Source organism: Topomyia yanbarensis, chromosome 2 (assembly GCF_030247195.1).
Source record: "Topomyia yanbarensis strain Yona2022 chromosome 2, ASM3024719v1, whole genome shotgun sequence".
In the NCBI taxonomy this organism is placed as follows: Eukaryota; Metazoa; Arthropoda; class Insecta; order Diptera; family Culicidae; genus Topomyia; species Topomyia yanbarensis.
Window position 1 is genome coordinate 140,955,883 of NC_080671.1, and position 24,043 is coordinate 140,979,925.

Below are 24,043 nucleotides of genomic sequence, written 5' to 3' on the forward strand. Positions count from 1 at the left end.
TTATCGCCGTTTTTTATCCAATCTGGGCGAGTTTACGTTCCGTGCGGGCATGCCGTTGGCAGCGCCATACAACGCTAACCTTTTAACTATGCACTTGGTTCGTAATAGGTTGTACTATAAACTATGGATCACAAACCCATTAGTTTGTGTCACCAGCACCAATCTGGATTGCTTGATGCACAAGCATGACGATAGAAAGTTTAATCTCGTGACGACAGCTTCTTTTGTGAACAATGCCGGCAGTGGGGTCAAACGTGCAATCCACCCCAGGAAATGGCCCTGGTGGAATGGATGAGTGTTTTCCCAAGACTGTGTAGTGGAGGAATTAATTTATACGATAATGCAAATTCAATCTCGTCTGACCTTTGCTGGAACGAATCATGGAAGTCTTTCTAACAATGTGGTTCGGTGTTAATATACGTTCTGGTTTATCATTCCATCAAAAGAAAAATGCATACCTAGTCGTAGATTCTATCAACGAACAGTCAGCTCAACAAAACACATTAGAGCACGTGCTTGGTAGTTTTGAGCGGCCTGAACCACACGAATCCTTAAAACCGAGATTGTGATCTCATTCGTCAATAGAACAAACAAACCTCACTTCATCTATAGAAAAAGAATCTCACCACATTTACTTGTAAATCTTCCAGTCGTTTAACATGAACCAATTTCTCCCCTTTACTTCGCAGGTACATTCCAACACGCCTATGGGGCTTCAGCGGTCACATCCAAACAATAATCCACAGCATCGTAGGCCGTGTGAAGTGTCCCTGGCCACTAGGAGAACGAGTTTACCTCGCCCTCGCAGACGGATCGACGCTTACCTACGATTTGTATCAGCCGCTAATAAACACTGCCGAAGGTAAGACAATAATTGTGTTCTAAACAATTTGGCCCTCCAATTAACTGTTTTCTTTTTTAAATTCATTTAATACAGATGATATTACGGTTGCCATCTGTCCTGGGATCGGCAACTCTTCCGAATCAGTATACATACGGACTTTCGTCCATTACGCACAATGTCACGGTTACCGATGTGCCGTGCTGAATCACATCGGAGTTCTGGACAGTGTTCAGGTCACTTCTAGTCGTATTTTTACTTACGGTGAGTAGAGTCCGAATCTAACATATATTGTACAATGTACAGTCATAGAAACTAGTGTTTATCAACGAGATCACAATCAGTCCCATAGAACGTGGAAGAAACATGAGGTAAAGCGTATATGGTATATTGGATTTTGCTTGTGAAATCCAAGAACCATCCCCGCCCCTAACAGCAATTGTTTTCATCCAGGAAAATACTATCGATTAGTTTCCCTAGTGATTTTTTATCAAGATAAACTTCATTCACACGCCAAGCATGCTGGTTCAAGGACACCAACAACATTGTTTTGAAATTCTAGGCATGAGTCAACTCTTGTCCTTGTATTTTGTCTCATATACCGACATAGAAGCTCGACTGCCTCGCATAGACGATAAGATCACATTGCTGGGGGCCGTTTTTGATTTGAAGTGTTTAACGAAACATTTTGTCTCAAGCTAAGCACAATGTTTCGCTTATTCGAAATTTGTATAAAGTGTTTGCAATTCGAATACGTACACCTCTAGGTTATTAGTTCTATAGCTTTCGAGATATTTGGAATTTAAAACGGTGGAATGACGAATTTCAGTACCGGTGCCTCACACAACCAATCAGTTTTCCAGTACGTATCAACCTCGGATCTGTTCATATGTCAGAAAATTCAGTCGATTCCTATTATAGTATTAATATCGGAATTTTGGTGGATTTCTGTCGGAATTCAGGCTGAAGCCTGCCCCGTTATTGACAGAAATCAACCGGAATGCCTAATTTTTTACTGGGTAGGTTAGATAGGGAAATGAAAAAATTAGAATCGATACGATGCTTTGTACCGGTTCTGATCTATGCCCAAACCCCGAGTCCGAGATAAACCACGGATCCGAACCAGTTCATAGATCCGAACTATCAAACTTTTTACCAATTTTCTTTAAACGGTTATAGTCTAAAAATAACAAATCCTACAAAAAAATGTAGTAGGAGTGATTTTCACAAAATTAGTCAAATTTTTGAATGAAAATATTGAAAAAATTCTTAATCGACTCCTGCTTTAAAAAAAATTGATCATAAATCATTGATTTGGATGAAATTTTGTTTCAAGATAGGTAATTAGGTTCCCTATCTACCGTCAAAAATTCAAGTTGGGCACTTTCAAGGAAAAAAAGTTATTTGAAAAAAAACTTCCTTGTCCAAACTAAATTTTTTCAGTGTATCGAAAACCAAACCAACAAAAGAGGAATTCCACGAAGATCCGTCCGAAAATCTTTAAAATCGTGACCGACCATCTTAGATTCCAATGAAACTTTACACGTTTCACCGTCATGCAAGACTAAATATTTTCCACAGGTAATAAGATTATTTTGACTCAAGAGCAACTTTTCAAAAGGGCGTAAACGTTTCTACGTGCATGAATTTCAAAATTTTTTTGTTCGATTACTGTATTTTATACAGCAAAACTATCTGAGAACAAGTTACAGGGAATGAATACTTCTGTCTGAAAAAAAATATACACTGAAAAAAATGTTTATGATAAAAATTTAAATTGCGAAAGAACCCATTTTCTTATATTTTTTTTTTTTTGTTACCAAAAACCTAAAGAGAAAAGAAACATTTTGAATGTGATTGCATGATGGAGAAAAAATCGGTAAAAAAGTTTTCCTAACAATAACTTCGTACATGTTTTTAAATTTCATACTAATAGACATACAAAATTGTAATTCTATTACAGAATATAATTCTAAGCACCATTTAAAATCAAAATGCATATAACAAAAATCTTCCAAAATGCGATAGTTCTCGAGATATTTGAAACTTTGCTCCTTCAAAAACAATTAATTCGTGTAATTATGCTCTTTTTAAAAGTTATTCGCGTTACCCCAGCAAAAAATGTCAAAAATTTAATGTTTATCGTTTTAAAGACGTAAAAGTAACTTTTTTAGTGTATTTGGATCCTGGAGAAGCTTTCAATAAAAAAGTTTTCCTAACAACAACTTTTGACATTTTTTTATAATTCTTACTATTTGCAGTCAAAAATACAATTTTCTTTTTGAATATGATTCTAAACGCCATTTTAAATCGAAATGCTCTTAACAAAAATTTTCTAAAATGTAGTAGTTCTCGAGATATTTTAACTTTTGTTTTAACAACACAATTATTTTGTTTTATTACGACCTTTTCATAAGTTAGTCGCGCAGTCTACTTTCTACTTCTGCCGCAGTCAGTAAACAACAGGCCTCTCGATCTAGTGTGCATTGTCTCGAGAACAAAGTAAACATCGGACTATTCTTGTCATCATGAGTAAAGTTGACGAAAAAACTCTACTCCGACCCAACGCTGCGGTCGTTGACTTTAAATTTTGTTTAAAACGACCGAGTTTTAGTGAAGATATAAATGCAACTTAGACTTACGGAAGTGTTGTACCTTCAGTATCATCATCTTCGCAGTGCAGTGTTAATATCATTTAACACGTTCGCACAAGCCGAGCGTTTCGTTTTGAAGAACAACTTAAAACACGTGGTTGAAAGTGACAACGTTGGAATTAAGATTCCCGTATATATTGAGAATGATTATTTAGATGTAAGGTTACATGACCTATCGCCTCGTACCCCTCCTGAGCCAATTGCAAAATGCATGTCGCAATACGGGGAAGTAAAATCCGTTACACCTGATACTTGGAGAAACTTCTTCCCGGGTACTCCTAACGGCGTTTTTGTAGTAAGGATGCGGGTTGAAAGGCCTATACCCTCCTACTTGACAATAAAACTCAAAACTCACGGAACTACAATTATGCAAACTACGCTATGCACCCATGAGGGGCAAACTCCTACGTGCAAGTATTGTAATCAGACAGCTCATCATGGACAACCTTGCGCGGAAGATGCAGAGGAAGATGCATCTCAGCCGATTGCCAACTCATCTACGGCAAACCAACCCAAAACAGAGTTTTCAATACCAATGCCTGAACCACAAACGGTGGCCAAATTTGTGGCAGCAGTTGCACAGACCATAATGACAACCACAAAAGAAGCATCCAGTACCGCAAAATGAACTGTAAGCAACATTAGCAAGGATAAAAATAACAGTGACGGATTCACGCTGGTCAGCAATAAGAGCAAGAAACAAGGAAAAACATCTGATCACGGACACCAAGCCGGCTTCGACCTGGACGTGAAAAACAAAAAAGAATTAAATGACCCCCCAGATGCAGATTGCCAGCAAACTCCGCGAAAGAAGGTCACCGCTCGCAATAAAAAGTTGCGCGCTCGAGATCCAGTATTATAATAATATTTGGTTGAATTTTTATTTTTGCATTTGTAAACATATAAAAGATCCACGGCTCCGTTAAGCTACCGCTATGAGCCGTGTCAAATAAACGAATTATAAAAAAATAAGTTAGTCGCGTTTCTCCATCAACAACAATAGGTTTTTCAAAAGGCCCGTAAACTTTCCTGCAACTTTCTCTTTGACATCAAGGCGATATTGTGAAACATTTTAAAGTTACATGAAAACAACCAACATATGATTCAGCTATATAGTTTAATCAACAGACTCTATGGTTGAAATATATTTTGGTTGCTTTCATGTAACTTTCAAATGGTTTACAATATCGCCTTGATGTCAAAGAGAAAGTTGCACGAAAGTTTACGGGCCTTTTGAAAAACCTATTATTGTTGATGGAGAAACGCGACTAACTTATGAAAAGGTCCTAATAAAACAAAATTATTGTGTTGTTAAAACAAAAGTTAAAGTATCTCGAGAGCTGCTACATTTTAGAAAATTTTTGTTAAGAGCATTTCGATTTAAAATGACGTTTATGTATTTTTGACTGCAAATAGTAAGAATAATAAAAAAATGTCAAAAGTTATTGTTAGGAAAACTTTTTTATTGAAAGCTTCTCCATGATCCAAATACACTAAAAAGGTTGCTTTTACGTCTTTAAAACGATAAACATTAAATTTTTGACATTATTTGATGGGGTAACGCGAATAACTTTTAAAAGGAGCATAATTACACGAATTAATTGTTTTTGAAGTAGCAAAATTTCAAATATCTCGAAAACTATCGCATTTTGGAAGATTTTTGTTAAATGCATTTTGATTTTAAATGGTGCTTAGAATTATATTCTGTAATAAAATTACAATTTTGTATGTCAATTAGTATGAAATTTAAAAACATGTACGAAGTTATTGTTAGAAAAACTTTTTTACCGATTTTTTCTCCATCATGCAATCAAAATCAAAATGTTTCTTTTCTCTTTAGGTTTTTGGTAACAAAATATAAAAAATTTAAAAAAATGGGTTTTTTCGCAATTAAAATTTTTATCATAAATTTTTGTTTTTTTAAAAAATGACACAACATTTTTTTCAGTGTATATTTTTTTCGGACAGAAGTATTCATTCCCTGTAACATGTTCTCAGATAGTTTTGTTGTATAAAATACAGTAATCGAACAAAATAAAATTGAAATTACACGTAGAAACGTTTACGCCCTTTTGAAAAATTACTCTTGTATCAAAATATTCCAATTGTCAGAGAATATCATGGAGATTCATACAGCGAACACACCTGCAAAGTTTCGTTCAAATCGACGATGGTCATATTTTGCGGTCGGCCGGTTTCTCATGGAATCCCTCAAAAATCAAAATCATCTCAAAATCCAATTTCCCAACTGCTAGTTGCCTGATACATGCAAAAAGTATCAGTAACGAATTTGGTATATCATCTGGGACTGGACTGGAACGAGGCCGAAGGGATTCGTTTAACGGAGATCTGGTACTAGAACACTTAGCGCACGACCAGACAACATGTTAAACATCGCGATAACCGCCACCACAAGCACAGAGACCGTTCTCCACGACCCCAATACACCGGAGATGGGCATTCCACGTATGATGATTGTACATAACCCGAGATATCACCCGAATGAAGTCATGACCCTCATCCATTCTCTGGGACCAAGGCTTGTTGATACCTTTGGGATTTCTGAACTTCCATCGCTCCACGAAATTTGCCATTTTTCGAGCGTCCTCTGAGAAGAAATATGTAAAAACTCGTTGAAGCTACGCGATCTTTCGTGAATATCACCTTCTAATGCCTAAATGTCCATCTTCTCATTATCATTCCAATCCAAGTGTCCACCTTCTCATTACCCGGATTGGAGCACTGCGAAAGAATTCAAACTAAGGTAATCTGCTATAATTTTTCAGATAAAGTACTCAAAAACCCCCATGTTTTCTCCAGGAAATACAAAGAGCGCTTCCCATGCTCCATCAAACAGAAAGCCTCCTGTAAATGTAACGATGTGGGTATGGTCGTTGATAGGTGAATATAAAACCATCAGTTTTGTGATGAGAATGTTGGCAGCACAGCCTCTTTTATGATTGCACTCACCATTACTGCCATAATAATTAGCTTAAAAGCGATGCATAGCGAACGACGAACGTTCCGTATATTCCAATCACAGGATGAATCGAATACACAACATAGGCCCTAGCCTCCAAATGAAACATTGTTTCTCTGATGATCCGTCCGTTAATCCATCGACGGACCGGTGCCAATAATCGCCTTTTTTAGCTTTCATCAAGTTTTTCATTTGCATTTGTAGCTCCGTGTATATTGGGATATGTCGAGAGATCATGCGGAGTCTCTCCACGGTAGGAAAACTTTTCATGATTCTCTCCGCATTTTCCATAGCGTGCCTTGTTTTTACAATGAGTCGCTGTAGGCCCAAATGTTTGCAACGACGGCAGTTCATGCCTCGCGACACAAAAAGGCGAACCGGTAGACTAGTCCCGACCAAAGATCAAAGTTTGGAAGAGCAGATTCGGCGAAAAGTTCGAAAGGAGGCTGATGGAAAATAGGTTGTTTTCATATACTCCTTGATTTTTCCTGAACGCAATTGCTTGCGAACCAGAATTTTCGCTGGCCGAAGCAAAGGGTTCTTGGAGGAGCAAACCCCATACTTCGCATTAAAGGCCCATGTTGGAGACTACAGCATCAATCTACTTCCCGGGCGGGTACATAGACAAGATACTTCTTCGTACACGGCCAAGTGGTACTTGGTTAAATCTTGCATATATCGATAATGTTCAATGACTTATCTTTGCCCTCATTCAAGTTTGTTATGAATATATACCAAATTTGTTACTGCTACTTTTTGCATGTATCAGGCAACTAGCAGTTGGGAAATTCGATTCTGGGATGATTATGACTTTCATTGGTTTAGTTTTCGTATTATGTATTTTTCACCGAAAAAATAAAGTTTGGAAAAGTTTTTTCCTTGAAAGTGCCCAACTTGAATTTTTGACGGTAGGTAGGGACCATAATTACCTATCTTGGAACAAAATTTCATCCAAATCAAAGATGGGGTTTTTTGTAAAGCGACTTGAAATTTTAAAATCGATTTTTTAGTGTAGAAGTCGATGAAAAATTTTTTCAATATCTTTATTAAAAAATTTAACTAATTTTATAAAAATCACTCCTACAACATTTTTTGTAGGATTTGTCATTTGTCTGAATATGATTTAGCGCAAAATTCGTCTATATCCTAAATTAGATTCATACCAACACTCACTAACATAATTAATTACACATTCTCTCATATACGTACAAACGCTCGTGGTCTTCGTCATAACACAGACCTGGTTCACAAACGCGAACATGCAATTGCAATCCATGCAACCTTCGTGTGTGTCGCCCTCCTATCAGACCCGTACAACATCCCTGCCGGCAACGACAATTGGGTGTCGGACGGGCCTGGGATGGTGGCAATCTGTACAACGGGACGGTTCCCGGTTCAATACTACGATTGAAACGCTCCAGCACAAGTTCAGCGAATGTACTCGAGTAGCAGATGCGTGGACAGTGCTGCAACGAAAGGCTGCGATAGTTCTGCGCGGATGGAGACTACTGCAGTTTTCAGATCTGATACGACCCACACTTGACGGAATGTCAAGAAATACAAAAACGTATTTGCTAAAACTTTTTGTAAATTATGTAAATTTTATAGACAGATGTAGTGTAGTTGATATAAATGAACTAAAATTTTATTTAGAAAATGATCTGTAAATAATAGACTTTAGTCAACATTAAAAAACAGTAAAAAAAAAGAATAAAAAAAAATGGTGTGTTCTATTGTAGCTGCTACGCTCCATCAAGGTGGCCCATAGAACAGTTCAACCAGATGATCGACAAGCTCTCAACAGACCTAGTGGGCCGGAAACCAGTAGTTATAGCGGGAGACTTTAACGCTTGGGCAGTAGAGTGGGGCAGCCGCTGTACAAATAGCAGGGGCCAAGCGCTAATGGAGGCGCTTGCGAAACTCGATACTGTGCTAGCTAACAATAGCTCCACTAGCACATTCCGTACAAACGGGGTGGATGCATGGATTGAGATAACATTTGCCAGCCCGAGTCTGGTTCCAGGCATGGAATGGAGGGTAGACGAAGGCTACACCCATAGCGATCATTTAGCAATCCGCTTTAGGATCAACTATGGTGTGCAGCATCCGAGGGCGGGAGATCCCTGTCAGGTACGCAGGTGGAAGTCCAATCACTTCGACAGCGAAGCTTTCACCGCGGCCCTGGGACTGGAGGCCAATACCGACAGTCTAAGCGGGGATGCGCTGGTAGCCGTTCTATCACGCGCGTGCGACACCACTATGCCTAGAAAAACCCTGCCAAGAAACGGCAGATGCCCGGTATACTGGTGGAGTGCCGAGATTGCAGCTCTACGGCCAGCCTGCCTCAGAGCTAGACGTAGGATGCAAAGAGCCCGCACCGAGGATGCAAGAGAGAACTGCCATGAAGTGTTTAGAGCTGCGAAATTGGCCCTTAACAAGGCCATTAAAAGTAGCAAGAGAGCGTGTTTCGACAACCTGTGTGAGAGTGCCAACGCGAATCCGTGGGGTGACGCCTACAGAATCGTGGTGGCCAAGACCAAAGGGGGCTCTTCACCCCCAGAACGGTCTTCGGATCGTTTGGTGACGATTATCGAAGTACTCTGCCCGTCTCGAGCCTCAAGTCCCTGGCCACCTGCACCACGAGACAGTGCGGGCACGGCCGAAATGGTGGCTCCGGTGACGAATGAAGAACTACTCGCAGTGGCTAATTCCCTAGCAATGAACAAAGCTCCAGGGCCGGATGGAGTTCCAAACAGCGCTCTCAAGGCAGCGATCATAGCGAACCCGAACATGTTCAGGCTAGCTATGCAGAGATGCCTTGACCAGTGCCGTTTCCCCGATAGATGGAAAAGGCAGAAATTGGTGCTGTTGCCGAAGCCCGGGAAGCCGCCAGGCGACCCATCGGCGTACAGACCAATCTGTCTGATCAACACGACTGGCAAATTGCTTGAGAGGATCATCCTCAACAAGCTAACTCCGTACGCAGAAGGTACGGACGGCCTGTCAAGCAACCAGTTTGGCTTTCGGAAGGGTAAGTCCACAGTGGACGCTCTCAACTCAGTGATAAAGACTGCCGAGATAGCGATCCAACGAAAAAGGCGAGGCATTCGATACTGTGCGTTAGTGACACTTGACGTGAAGAACGCATTCAACAGCGCAAGCTGGGATGCCATCGCGCTCTCGTTACACCGGCTTAGCCTACCGGTGGGTCTGTACCGGATCCTGGAAAGCTACTTCCAGAACCGCATACTGCTATACGAGACCGATGCCGGTCAGAAAAGGGTTCCGATTACCGCCGGAGTCCCGCAGGGCTCGATCCTAGGCCCGGTGCTATGGAACCTCGTGTATAACGGGGTTCTGAGACTGAAGTTCCCTCCTGGGGTCAAGATCGTCTACGGTCTACGGGGAGTCAATCCCTGAGGTAGAACTAACTGTAGAACACGCGATCAACACGGTGGAGGAATGGATGAGCGCGAGAGGCCTGGAGCTCGCTCAGCATAAGACGGAGGTAGTTATCGTCAACAACCGCAAGTCGGCACAACATGCAGTTATCCATGTGGGAGAAGTCGTGATCACCTCACAGCGGAGTCTGAAGTCTCTCGGAGTTATTATAAACGACAAGCTGACCTTCGGCAGCCACGTCGACTATACATGCAAGAGAGCGTCGACTGCTGTTGCGGCTCTATCGAGGATGATGTTCAACAGCTCAAAGGTGTGCGCCAGTAGACGTAGGTTACTGGCCGGCGTTGCCGTATCCATCCTCAGGTACGGCGGCCCGTCAGGGTCAAGAGCATTGAGGGTAACTAGTTACCTACAGAAACTGGAGAGCACCTACCGCGTGATGTGCCTCAGAGTGATATCTGCCTACCGCACGTTATCACACGATACATCCTGAGTGATAGCGAGCATGATGCCAGTCGGGCTGGTCATTCGGGAAGATGAGGAGTGCTTCGAGCTACGTGGAAATAGAGGAGCCCGCGAGCGCACCAGGGTGACCTCGGCCGCCAGATGGCAGCGTGAGTGGGATAACTCCTCGAAAGGCAGGTGGACCCACCGGCTGATACCTAACATATCGAGCTGAGTGGGAAGACCCCATGGGGAAGTTCACTTCCATCTGACACAATTCCTGTCAGGCCCTGGCTGTTTCCGACAGTACCTCAACAGGTTCGGGCACGCGGAGGTCCCAGCCTGCCCGGACTGCCCAGGTGTAGACGAAACTGCCGAACACATACTGTTCGTATGTCCTCGTTTCGACGTCGAAAAAAGAGCAATGCTTGACGCCTGTGGCTGGGACACAACCCCTGATACCCTTATTCAGCGGATGTGACAATCGGTGGAGAAGTGGAACACTGTCTCGACTGCAACCACCCAGATTGCCTGTAGGCTACAGGTAATTTGGCGCACCGAGCAACAGACGATGGGCACGACTAACTAGTGATTGGTTAGTTGGAGCGAAAAAGGTCGAGCACAAAAAAGTGAGTGAATGGTCTATCCATGCTGAGGCAGGTTTGGCGCAGCGACTGGCAACTGCGTAAGGGGTAAACCCAGCCACCCCGAAGCAAGGCAGAAGAGCGAGTGTATAGGCGTATATGTGGACTGCCTCATGCCAAGATGGGAGGGTCGTAGCGTAGTATGTTGGGAAGTATGGCGTGGCAGAGGAGTGAAAGGGTGAGTATCCAAGTCAGTCTCACACGGTATGTTAAGGGTGAGCACAAAAGTCAGCCTCACATGGTATGGTAGAAGCAAGCACAAAAGTACGCCTAGCAAGGAATGAAAAAGGTGAGCACACAAGTCAGCCTCGCATGGTATGTCAGAAGTGGAGCCTAAGAAAAATGTCCCACATGGGATGCCAGGGGGAGCGATAGGGGTATAATAGTGTGGTACGATCGAGAGTGAACCAGGTGAGAGGGTGAGCATCCAAGTCAGCCTCACATGGTATGTTAGAGGCGAGCACAAAAGTAAGCCTAGCAAGGAATGAAAAAGGTGAGCACACAAGTCAGCCTCGCAAGGAACGAAAAAGGTGAGCACAAAAGTCAGCCTCATGTGGAGTGTTAGAGAGTGAATCAAGGTGCGATAGAGAGAGCACCCAAGTAAGCCTCATACAGGACGTATGAACGCGTGAGCGAGAGTGAATGAGTACATCAAGTACAGCCATCCCCCCAGAAGTAATACCGAGAGGTAGTCGCTGGGGGGAACGATGGCGGAGCCCAATGGAGTTTAGTCGGTATTAATGGCAGCGTCATCATTCGAGCCCGGCTTGCCCCCAGTGCACCCCGTGTGGTAGCTTGGACAGCTACTAATAGCACATTGAACACCCCGGTAATCAAGTGAACGTTGTAGCACCTATAAACTTACAAACGCGGTCTCCAGCATTAACCTACCGCTAGCGCGATCCTGAATCAATCTCTTTCTCGATCCTAGCAGCCTAGACTCATGACTTCAGTTGTACCATTAAAAATGACGCTCATATTCACTAGACAACATGTTCCATTTCGACATGACCAGGAAGCCTAGTGATATGTGAAAACGGGTTCTCTTCTAGCATCTCTACCATACACTACAAATTAAGCATCATATTCGCAGTCCGCGCGAGATCATTCAAGAATACGATCGAATATGCAAATGGCCACATGATTATAAAATTGAATTTATGCACGCGAAGTTACACGCTAGCGCCAGCGGCAAACACGTTAACATACAAACGCTCAAGCCCTTCGCGATTCTCCACGCACACCTACGCCCAAGATCTAGCAAACATGAAAACACCCCAGTAGCTAAGTGAACGGTTTAGCACGTATTAATTTACAAACGCGGTCCAAAGAGTGAACCTACAAAGGTCCGTGTTCGCGCGATCATGAATTGGTTGCGTCCGGAAGTCCTATCCTAGTGGCATAGGTCCAATGCCTTCAGGTGGACCAAACAAAAAAATGACGCTCATGTCCACTCAACAACACGTTCCATGGCGACAAAAAAACCGAATTTATTCACTTGAAGTCACATACATGCGACAAACACGTTAATATACAAATGCTTGTGCCCTTTGCGATCATCCACGCACACCTGCACCCGCGTTCTCGCAAGAATGATAACATCGTGGTGATGAGATGAACGTCTCAACACTAATAAATTTTCAATAGATCACTTCCGGAAGTCCCTATCGTCGGTACCAGAAGTTTGGGTCTACGCCTTCGATTGGACGAATTTAAAAAGCTCTCATATCCACTGGACAACATGTTCCATGGCGACATGACCGGGAACTGTAGGGATATAGGGTAACTCACTCTCTGTCATGATGTGAACCGTACACCGAAAACTAAATGGTTTCGTTTTTTAATTTCACCGAGAAAAATCAATAAACCAAGCACACAAAATTCTCTTGCTAATATACTATTGTATCTAAGCAGGCAGAATCTCTTGGTATGCATGCTTCCTCCTGCACACAACAGCTGTGAACGAAAGCAACTGCGTATTCTCTGGACTCTCTTTAAACTGAGCACTTCTTAATAATTTAAACTAATTGCGTCAATTACCTTCACGTAACATCATCTGTGTTTCTATGCTTTATCCGACGGCAGGCCACACCGATGATTACTCGGCAATGATTAGCAACCTGTTGAAGAAGTACCCGACGACCAACGTCGTCTCCGTAGGCTTTTCGTTGGGCGGTAACTTGATATCCAAATATCTAGGCGAAACAGAGCGACCAACCAATATCATCGGTGGTGTTTCGATTTGCCAGGGGTACAACGCTGTCATGTAAGTAACGTGCTCTATTAGCTCGTAGAACGGCTCGTATGAAGCCAATCAAATACCGTTTTTCCTCTCCCATTTCAGTGCCACCCAATGGTTACTCAAGTGGCAAAATTTCCATCGCTTCTATCTGTACGTTCTGACAGAAAATGTGAAAAGTATTATCATGAAGCACCGGCACGTGCTTCTGGCGGATGACATCAAGCAGCGGTATAAGTTGAATGAGCGTGATATCGCCGCGGCGGCCACGCTGCCCGAGCTGGATGAAGCTTACACACGGCGGGTGCACAACTTCAAAACCGTCAAGGATATGTACAGTTGGAGCAGTTCGGTTAACTATTTAGCTAATATTAAGCGACCAATGGTGTTTGTGAACGCGAGGGATGACCCACTGGTGCCGGATGTGCTACTTTCCTCGATCAAAGAATTTTCAAGTAAGCTTTATTATATGATAATAATTTGCAAGGGTAGTGTGAAAGCAATTAAAAATTGAATTGATTTTCATTATCCCCTTAATTCCAGCAACATACAACAAATCCTTGTACATCGAACTGGCTAACGGTGGACATCTAGGATTCTATGAAGGCGGCCTTATCTATCCGAACCCGGTTACATGGTTGGACCGAGCCCTTGTGGCACTAATCGGTGGCATTGTGATGTCACACAACGATCTGTTGGTGGCGAAACAGAGCGCTACTATTATCTAAGATTCGCTAACATTCCCCTCGCCAACTTCCAGCTACTGTTACTCCAACAACCGAATCACCGACTGGTTGCACCGATGGCTGTCGCCAGTTTTGACGATACCATCGACGCCTTCGCTTCGTGGTGTTTTCATCGCGTTGCTCAAACTGCTCCTTTCCACCGTTCGTCGGCGGAAATCCGTGTTCACATCAATTTCCTCGTCCGTAGTGACGACACCCGCCACGAGGGAGTAATTTTATTACACATATTTAAATCTTATTTTACGGCTTGACTCTTGACGACATTTGGCGAAGGGAATGGAGAACTGGACAACAAATTTGTATATCCATTTTTAAAATAGCACAATATTAAATGAGTTTATCGTAGCTTAAAAAAAGTCCAGTGTTAAAAATTGACGAAATGTCGCTAAAATCATAAATCGTACATTGATGTGCCCTTTGTTAAGCTTTTTACGAATCCATTTTTGAATCTGATTTTTAAGAAAAACTAAACAAGTGAGAACGTATCTCTACGAATAAATAAATGTACTATCGATAATCGATAAATGTTAGTAGGATAAGTTTTGTAATGCATACACATGATACATTGAAATTCAGACTCAATTTTCGATATATTTTCCATTTTAGTATTCTTGAGAATCCAACAGTAGGTACTACCTAATAACTATACTATTATAATACGCCTGCACCAAGAACCGAAGTGAAAGAAGCCAAGTTTTATGTCAGAAAAAATACTATAAGTCCTAGCTGTGTCAAGATTAATCTACCGTTAATATACATTTTGGGTAGTGAAATAATACTATGTTCTCCAAAGTTTCTTTCGTTACAAAAGGTTTGTTAGAATAGCTTCTTAGGGTGAATATGAGAGTAATTTCTATGTATCACACCATCATTTGGTCGACATTAAGTCAGACCGGACTAAGTCGCAAAATCCTAAAAAATGAGATTATTATAGCATTGAATAAAGAATTTCTTCGGCTTCATTCGACTTTTGCAAGATTTGAAATATGTTATAATAAGCAAGAATTAGGGCAAAAATTAATTTAAAATTATAACGCTATAAGGATGCGGAGATTCAAACTTTAAACTCGTTTTTCTCGAAATCAATACAATGTCACTTAGTTCAGTTTGATTTAACACCGTCCATTTGTATTTCTCCTAATTATTATTATAACAATCAAGCTTCTGACACAGAGTATATGTTGTAATACTATCATTATGTTCATAGTTATTTAACGAATATTAATTAAATTTGCCTGGCTGTGATTTCAACATTCAATTACGCTACTGTACATGCCAAATGAACATACAAACAAGAATCAAAAGAATTTCTGGCACAATGTAACCGATAGCGTCTATTATTTTCGAAGTTTCATCAGGATTAGAAATCCTTTCTCTTGACATTCAATTGTTCTCGGCAGAATAATGAATATTAGGCCATGTATCCAGCAAGAATCCACACTATCAACTTTTTGGAATAAATTAAAGTTTAAGGGTACATGTTCCAATACCCACCAGTTTTAAAGGTCCCATTAAATCGACGATCACCCATTGGTTGATATAATGCCGCATCAGCTATTAACTTACTCAGGTCAAACAAACAAAGCGTATTTCTTCCGCAAAACTCCCCTGGTATCATTGTCCGGTTGATTAGATCAACAGTGATCAAACAAAGCAAAAATATAATTAATTAAGTAGTTTATCAGTTAAGCGCCACCAGGGGTAACTTGGCCCTATACCCACTGCTCTGTCCTCGATATATTGTGATGTACGTTACGGAATATTGTTGGATGACACATTATTATACCCAAGTAGAAATTTTCGTCCCGGCAACCACTTCATAACTAGTTTCCCAGAAAAAAAAGTGTCAGAGTTATGGAGCGGTTAATGAAACAAAAATTGCTACTTGGGTATGATGTGATGGCTGGAAAGCAGCTCCGCCATGCCAGTTGCATTGACTCCCAGATTGGCAGTTTTCAAATCCGTTGGTTTTACACTATGTAAATATTTAGAAAATTCCAGGTTAGTTGGATTCTCAGTAGTTGGCAAACGTTATGTTCTACTTTTGTTGATATTCGCCAAGATTAGTCAAGCATTAGGAACTGTGAATAAGCTTGTTGTGATAAATGTTTTCAAAAGAACAAAACACGGTTTCGAGTAACAATTAATAGAAGTAGAATTCCGATAGTTTAACCACATAACTTCTTATATCAAAAATTCCTTTTGTTAGTCATGGATTTGTTTTCGACTTGGGCTCATTGGTACCTAGCATACGAGCATGTTATTACAAGTGATCCAACTGGTCTCAAACGTGCACAGGAAGTTTTGATTGCTGATATTATAGCGAAATCGAAAAATGGTTCGGCTAACAAGCCAATGTGTTGCAAAGCAAAATAGTCTTTGTTACACGACTATAACGCACTTTCCAGAATGTATGAAGGTAATGTTTTCTTATTTTTCTCTAAAGGTTAGATTATAAGAGCTCTAGTTCATTTAAAAAAAGTTAAACGCCGTCTAAACTATTGCTTCGTTCAAACTGATTTAAAGTTTGGAATACGTTGAGTGGTCAACAATATCTCTACACTACAATTTCTCTATGATGAAAACGGATTCGATAGTGAATTGACTAAAGGGTTGATGGATTTTCTAAATCGATGAAACGATCAGGCGTATTTCTCAGGCCCCAGATATATTTTTTTTTTCATTTTGCAAGACGCTGCTATCCAAATTCGAAAGAGAAATATTTAAGGTATGTGGTATATTGAACTGGTGCAGTTTATTATTATGAGTTAATATTTTAGTTTTTTGTTTCTAATCTCGAAACTATTGAAAATATATTTTAAAAAATCATTATAGTACAATAACATGTACAGGCTAACACGGATATAAGGTTGCCTTATCGTATCTAATATAGGTTGTCACCTGGGATTGTAAAGAAACAAGAATAAAACAATGTCAGATCATCTTGTGTATGAGAAAATATATTTCTAGGTTCAAAAAATGAGATGAAAACACAATATGATTGTGCACGCAAGGACGGCTTCATATGAACAAATATGAGAGAATTTTTCCAGTGTAAAGAAATCTATAATATATACCTCGGTTGAAAATGCTTTTAGTTTCTATAAACCGCAGATAACAGTTTCATCGATATTGAAAATAACTCAATTCACTATCAAATGACCTCACTCATAGGGATCCCTTATTCGTCTCATTGTTTACTTTAGATTTATTTCTCGAGTAACATATGATTAAGGTGTTGTAGCCAACTGTCAAAATTCCCGATAAACCGTAAATCGCTGATTAGTAGTAGACGAAGAAGAAAACCAGTCTTTAGCATTATATGCTTAAAGATATGATCGAGAAACGGTTCGTCCGGTACTTTTCCTCAAAGTACAATGTGATAGCTAACTTTAAGGCCATGATTATGTGTTACTCAAGATTTCATTGAATAAGCAACCAAAATGAATTGCGTTGACATCGTTATCAGTAACAAAATTGGAGTGAAAAAAGTGAAATACACGTGCTTGAGCGTTTCAAAAATCGCTTCCTTTTTCATACCACCATTTTATCCAATGCGTTAAACAGAAGTAACAGAGTAGCTAACTAATATGTAGGCTTAAATTAACAGGATGATAAGAGGGACTGAGAAGAATGGGAGCTGTGTCGTGAGAAACCAAGTATTCGTGCACATAAAGAACCGTTATGTTTGTGTTCTGTGTGGTAGATTATCACAATCAAACTGAAATTGTAATTCATTCCCAATCAATCAGCTGCGGAAGATCGTACCTAAATCGTATAGTACGTACAGTTCAACAGGCCCAACGAGCTTGCATTACAACGTAAGCCTTTTGTTATTCGAATTAGTATCAATGTTTGATCACAGTCTACAACCTATTTAGATACAAACAAATAAAAAACTATACGCAGCAAGGTACTATTTAGCGAACAAAATATATTCCTTCATATATTTAATAACCTATCGATGTGTACCCATAGTAAATTAAAAGAAAACAAAGGCAGAGAGGAATTTTGTATCATCCAAATTTATAGTATATTCCAAAACAGAGCATAGAAGAAGACATCATGTTTAGTAATGTATGCCCGTACATTGATTGGATGCATGCATGACTGCAAGCACAAACAACGCAACTACTAAATGTATAGGTTTTTGAACATGCAGGGAGACAACATTTCACCAAATATATTGTAAAAGAAAATGAAAGTGGAATGAAGAATGTTACAAACTCAACTAAAAGGCATTTTTGCAAGCTAGCTTTAATGGAATTGAGATGATGCGTGAGATAAAATCCAGTATAGTGACGAGCGAATTACTAAAATAAAATAGTATAACAATGTGCTACTTACGTGTGTGCCGTAGTATGTCTATTTTCATATGATAATATCCCTGTTAACCCTAGAACGTTGCACTGGGATACAAATGTACCCCACGCCTTCTTTGGAAACGTGTGAAGACGAGAATTCGGCATTTACCGACCTGGGACTAGACACTCTCCACAATTCAATTTAGAGTTCCTAGTAAGAGTAGGAAAAGGTGGTATAGCCAGTTGGTTCTATCACATTCGCCCGAATGACATTCGCCCGACAGTCATTTACCCGAATGACGTTCGCCCGAAAACCATTTACCAGAATGGACCATTTACCCGAATGTCATTAACCCGAATGGACCATTTACCCGAATGCCATCAACCCGAATGGACCACTCGCCCGAATGTCATTAACCCGAATACCACATTCACTCATAAGCAGAATATAAAATGGGTCATTGTCTAGTTTACTGACTTTAGTGATAGAAGTCCGACTTTAATGCGGTTTTTTGCCAAAAGGATGTATTTTAACCTAAATAAACCAAATCCGAGCGGGAAATGTAAAATCTTTAACCAAAGTTTGATAAACTGAACAATAACAGGTGAGCTTATACAGCAGAGCTAGTCTGATGCGGCTTGGCCGCATATCCGAGGCCAAGGATCCGAAGCGGCGCAAAGCCGCTGAGGTTCCGTTGGACGAGGCGTTGATCCACCCGTCGCCGGAGTTATAAGCAAACCTGTGATCCTCTTGTTTGCCCGGTTTACTCAAACATAGGGGCTATAGCTAGTTTAAAGCCGACTGAGCGGCAGCGAAGTCGGACAGTGCCCCAGAAAGCGATGTGGCGTAGCCACATTAGTCAACCGTACACTGACCAATGTGGCTATGCGATATCGCTTTTAGGTGTACTATCCGACGTCACTGAGGTTCTGTTGCCAACGCCACAAATGCTCTTCAGGTGCTGATGCATATAGGACGCAGTTGTCAGCTCGAGCGGTGAAATCTTGTGATAAACCGGACAAAATAATAAAAAATCTTTCGGAAACACCATCGATCGAGGTAAATATATATTTAGATGTTCCGTTAACGAATTGAATCAACTAAATTAATAATTATATCTTGCATGGTGGAAGTCCATTTGGTACAACACCGTTAGTAAATAGTAGCTCATAAATGTTATGTGGCGAAGCTAGTGTGATGCGGCTTTGCGACAATTAACGAGGTGGAGGAACCGAAGCGGAGGTCCCTACTCGGCAAACCTGTGATCCATTGGTATGCTTGGTTTACTGAAATATAGGGGTTGATTCCTTCTTTAAATATGAGCAGTTCTTTGAGTTTGTATACCAAATAGCCCTCGCAATCAAACCGGTGATCCACTTGTTTGCCCGGTTTACTCACACTTAGGGATTGATTCCTTCTTTTAAACATGAGCAGCTCTTTTCCCACAATTAGGAGTTTATTGCTTCTTTCAAACATGACAAATCCTTGGATCTGCATGCCAAATAAGTTTGCAAAGAAACTGTTGATCCACTCGTCTGCCCGGTATACTCAAACATAAGGGTTGATTCCTTCTTTTAAAACAAGAGCAATTTCTTGAATCTATATACCAAATAGCTCTACGTAATATTGGATTTCGAGACAGGATGATTCTTCCACCTAATTCACGGATGATTCTTCCATCTAAACCAAAGTTTTTTCAGAAAAATAAAACAACTTGGTCTTCAGACAAAATATTCGGAAGATCACAGAATACAACTAATGTACAAACAAGTTGTTGCCTTGGCTTTCTTACCCCATCAAGGTATTCCAATGGCACTCGAAGAATCGAGGAAAAGTTGTCCAAAGGCTCTCGACGATTTTTTGGATTATATTAGTAAAAATTGTATTTTTGGTAGGAAGGAAACTAATTAAAAAGTTTCGCGATAACCCTTCTTTGCCCCCCGCTTCGTGGTCAGTTTTCGAAAATGTATCGACAAAGATTCCTAGAACCATCAATAATGTAGAAGACTAGCACAAGAAATGAAACGGTTTGTTCAGCCGTGGAAATTCTATGGTGTGTTGAAGCAGTTGCAGCTTGAAGAGAAAAACCCTAGTACGTATGTTTTACGTACACTACAAGCGGTACCAACAGCTAAAAAGTCTAAAAAGAACTCACGAAAGGATCTAAAACTGGAAACCCTAGTTAAATCATACAAACCAGGTGATTGGATTAACTATTTGACTGGTATAGCTTTAGTGTTAATTTCTTCATAGCATCAAATGTAATAAAATTTGTATTTCATCTTAATAAATTAATTTTTTTCGATTGACATTTCGATGTTTTTCGGGTATATGGAATTCGGGCGAATGGCATTCGGGTTTATGTTGCATTCGGGCGAATGTCTTTCGGGTGTTCGTGGCATTCGGGTGAATGACATTCGGGTTTATGTGACATTCGGGCAAATGTCCTTCGGGTAAATGGCTTTCGGGCGAATGTCATTCGGGCGAACGTGACAGAATCAGCCAGTTTGCTTGTAGCCTTCGTGGAAGCAGGTGTCAAAGTTGGCGTGGGGTACATTTGTACTCCAGTGTACGGTTGCCGTTAGCGTTTCGTCAGGTTTCGTGCTGTCAGTGGAAATGAGTCTCGTGAAAATACCAGTTTAAATACTGGTTGTTTTACTACGTAAGTAACAATTCGTATTATATAATCGTTTTTAATCATTATTCAATTAATTTAATTTAATTTTGAAGTTGAAAAAAGTTGTTCTCATTTTTGCTGATTTTTATTGTTTATTTTTTATAATTTTTCAAAACAATGGCTTGCAAGTATAATTTGTGCACAGTAACTGTTGTAACAGTAACGTTGCGTGTTTCCGATGTATTACTGGTCAGAAATATTTTATTCATTTCGATTTCCACCCCATTTCGTGGTATTTTCCAAAAGCCGATTTTTAAACTCTTCCAAATAATTGCACTGTTTCAAAAATATTGAAATTCATTTATTCCGTTTCTAGACCTTTCTTTCAACTTTTAGAATCGATTGATTTTTTTCAAATTGGTTGAAAATTCGCAAAGTTATAGTAATTTTTGTAAAAAAAAAGTCAAAACCGCGATTTTTTCAACTTTTTTTGTTCAAACCAATTTGTGTATCATTGATTCAATAAATTCCGTACTTGCACTTACACAGCACAGCTGTTTTCGCAATTAAAAAACGAAAAAAACGGTGTATTATACGTTTCTTTTGTTTTCCTTTTTACCTGCGAAAATTGCGATCAAACTTTTGTACCCCAGTGCAACGTTCTAGGGTGGAAAATGCAAGTGCAACGTTCTAGGGCTAACAAACTTTATAATAAAACCGTGAATAACAGGAGTAATCGTTCAAATACGGGCGATACACGATTGGGAAATTTTTTCTAACTCTTATACAATAGTGGACACAGAATTAGCAAACTCATATTCCTCAACACATGAAAAACAGATAACATTTATTTATTTATTTATTTTATTTATTTTTCATCTCACCTACATGGTCTACATGAAATATAGAATGAGGAAAAGCCCATTTGGAGAAAGTCCATAGAACACCCTCCAAATGCGCGTAAAAACATTATCTTTTCACATATACATATTAAACAATATTGCACATTACATTACATTACATTACATTATGTTGAACTTAATAATACATCTAACAAATCAAAATCACTATCTAAATCACATCTAATGCACTAAGTTAACAGTTTAAGCCTATTTTTGAAAACATCTCTTGATACAGAAAAGTCAAAACATTCATACACATTATTAAAGACACTACACATCGCCCTTATGAGTTCGTTCTGTCCATAATCAGTACTTTGATAGTCAAGTCTTAAAAAATCCCACGATCTTAAACTTCTAGGGGGCACATTTACATTAATTTGCGAGAGTATGTTATGTTTATTACCTTCACCAACAGACCCCTTAGCCCCAATGGTGGTTGCTTAAACTAATTACATTTTAAAATTGACAACATTTTCGCTTTTATCGCATTCCGCGTCCGGTTGAAGTCAAAGGCCGTCGCCACACTGTTAAAAATTCGCTGGAGTCCGGTAACAGCGCTCTGGCAACCATAGTTGGTTCTCCTGAACGGAACACGCAGAAGAGAGTTATTACGTAGAGCTCGAACGAGGGCTTGAAGGTCCAGGCGTCCGAGGATTGTAGGGCAATCCACTCTGGCAGAGAGTAAGTCCGAGACGAACAGGCTCTGAATGTTTCGCCTTTTTGCAAGGGTGTCTATGTCAAGCAAGCGACATCGGTCAATGTAAGGTGGTAACTCTATCGGATTGCGCCATGGCAGAGATTTAAGAGCATATCGGAGAAACCTAGCTTGTATTGCTTCAATTCTATTAATCCAGATATTCGCATACGGGCACCAGATGACAGCCGAAGCTTCCAGGACGGAGCGAACAAGAGAGAAATACAGTGATCTCAGGCAGTACGGGTCAGTAAACTCTTTGGCTATTCTTATTATAAAACCGAAGTTTCTGTTAGCTTTTGCAATGATGTGGGAATAATGATCTCTAAACGACAATGTGGAATCCAGCTGTACACCAAGGTCCCTAACAACTGACACTCTTTCAAGTGATTTCCCCGAGATAGTATAGCACCACAGGGGGGGTTTTTTCTGCGTGTGAAAGATATTACTAAGCATTTGGATACACTAAGTGTCAACTGATTTCGAGCGCACCAGTTACAAAATTCATCAAGTTGACGCTGTAGTTCAATGCAGTCTAATTCAGATCGCACAATGAGAAACATTTTAAGGTCATCTGGAGAACAGTAAGGGTCCGAGATTGCTACCGTAGGGTACACCTGATAAATTTATGAAGTTTCAATCTTAAATACGTTTATTTAGGCCCAAATGCTTCAGCTTAACGAGGCCGATAATTCATTTTTTTAATTACATGTCACATGTTAGTTGGGGAAGGGAAAGCCGTATTTAGGGGCGGCTTGCTCCCCTCTTATGTAAGTAAAGGAAAAAGGTAGGAAGTGGAATACATATTGTGTAATTGACATCGTCGTTTGCTGATTGATCATTGTGGCGGATATGCACACTTTGTTGTAGTGTTGTAGTTTCCAGCCTGTAATCGCAGGGGCGAGGGGAAGGTCGATACTTCGGATAATTATTGGCACTCTGATGCTGTCATGATGTTCTCTATATCATCTGCATGTGAGGTATGTCATGATGTTCTGGGTAGACGGTTATCAAGAAGGGTATGCACCGAAGACTCGTGAAGCAATGCCATATTGTAGATACAGGGATAGGCTGGTGAGATTCTACTGTGAATGAGAGAGGGGAAAATGTATCAAACTTGGACATCAATAGTTTTCAAAAAGATATAGATAAGAAAAATATAGGGGTGGTCACGGCTTGCCAGGACGTCCCGGACTGGCACATTGGGTGATCTACCTCGGGCCCGAAGGGAATCTATTAGTTGGGACCTGGCAACACAGTACTCTGCGCACAGCCAAACAACATGCTCGATGTCGTGATAGCCGTTCTCACAAACACAATAATTACTTTCAGCAAGCCCTATACGACGGAGATGCGCGTCAAACGAGTAATGGTTGGACATGATCCTTGACATCGTACGAATAAAGTCCCGGTTCACATCCAACCCCTTAAACCAAGCATTCGTTGATACCTTCGGGATAATGGAATGTAACCACCGTCCCAGATGCCCATTGCTCCATGAGGTTTGCCAACTATCGAGCGTCCTCTGACGAGAGGTACTGAAAAATTCATTGAAGCAAATTGGTCTTTCGTAAG

At 40.5% G+C, this 24,043-nt stretch overlaps 1 protein-coding gene across 1 annotated transcript in view; it reads left to right on the top strand.

The window, feature by feature from the left end:
• Positions 1–18,283, top strand: part of LOC131681558 (abhydrolase domain-containing protein 2) — a 75,822-nt gene extending 57,539 nt beyond the window's left edge. Inside the window, exons 2-6 of the mRNA XM_058962395.1 lie at positions 690–862; positions 938–1,105; positions 13,051–13,231; positions 13,310–13,659; positions 13,748–18,283. Coding sequence (XP_058818378.1) covers positions 690–862; positions 938–1,105; positions 13,051–13,231; positions 13,310–13,659; positions 13,748–13,932 — 1,057 coding nt within the window. The 3' untranslated portion in view covers positions 13,933–18,283. The remainder of the gene's footprint in view (positions 1–689; positions 863–937; positions 1,106–13,050; positions 13,232–13,309; positions 13,660–13,747) is intronic.
• Positions 18,284–24,043: the final 5,760 nt, after the last annotated feature.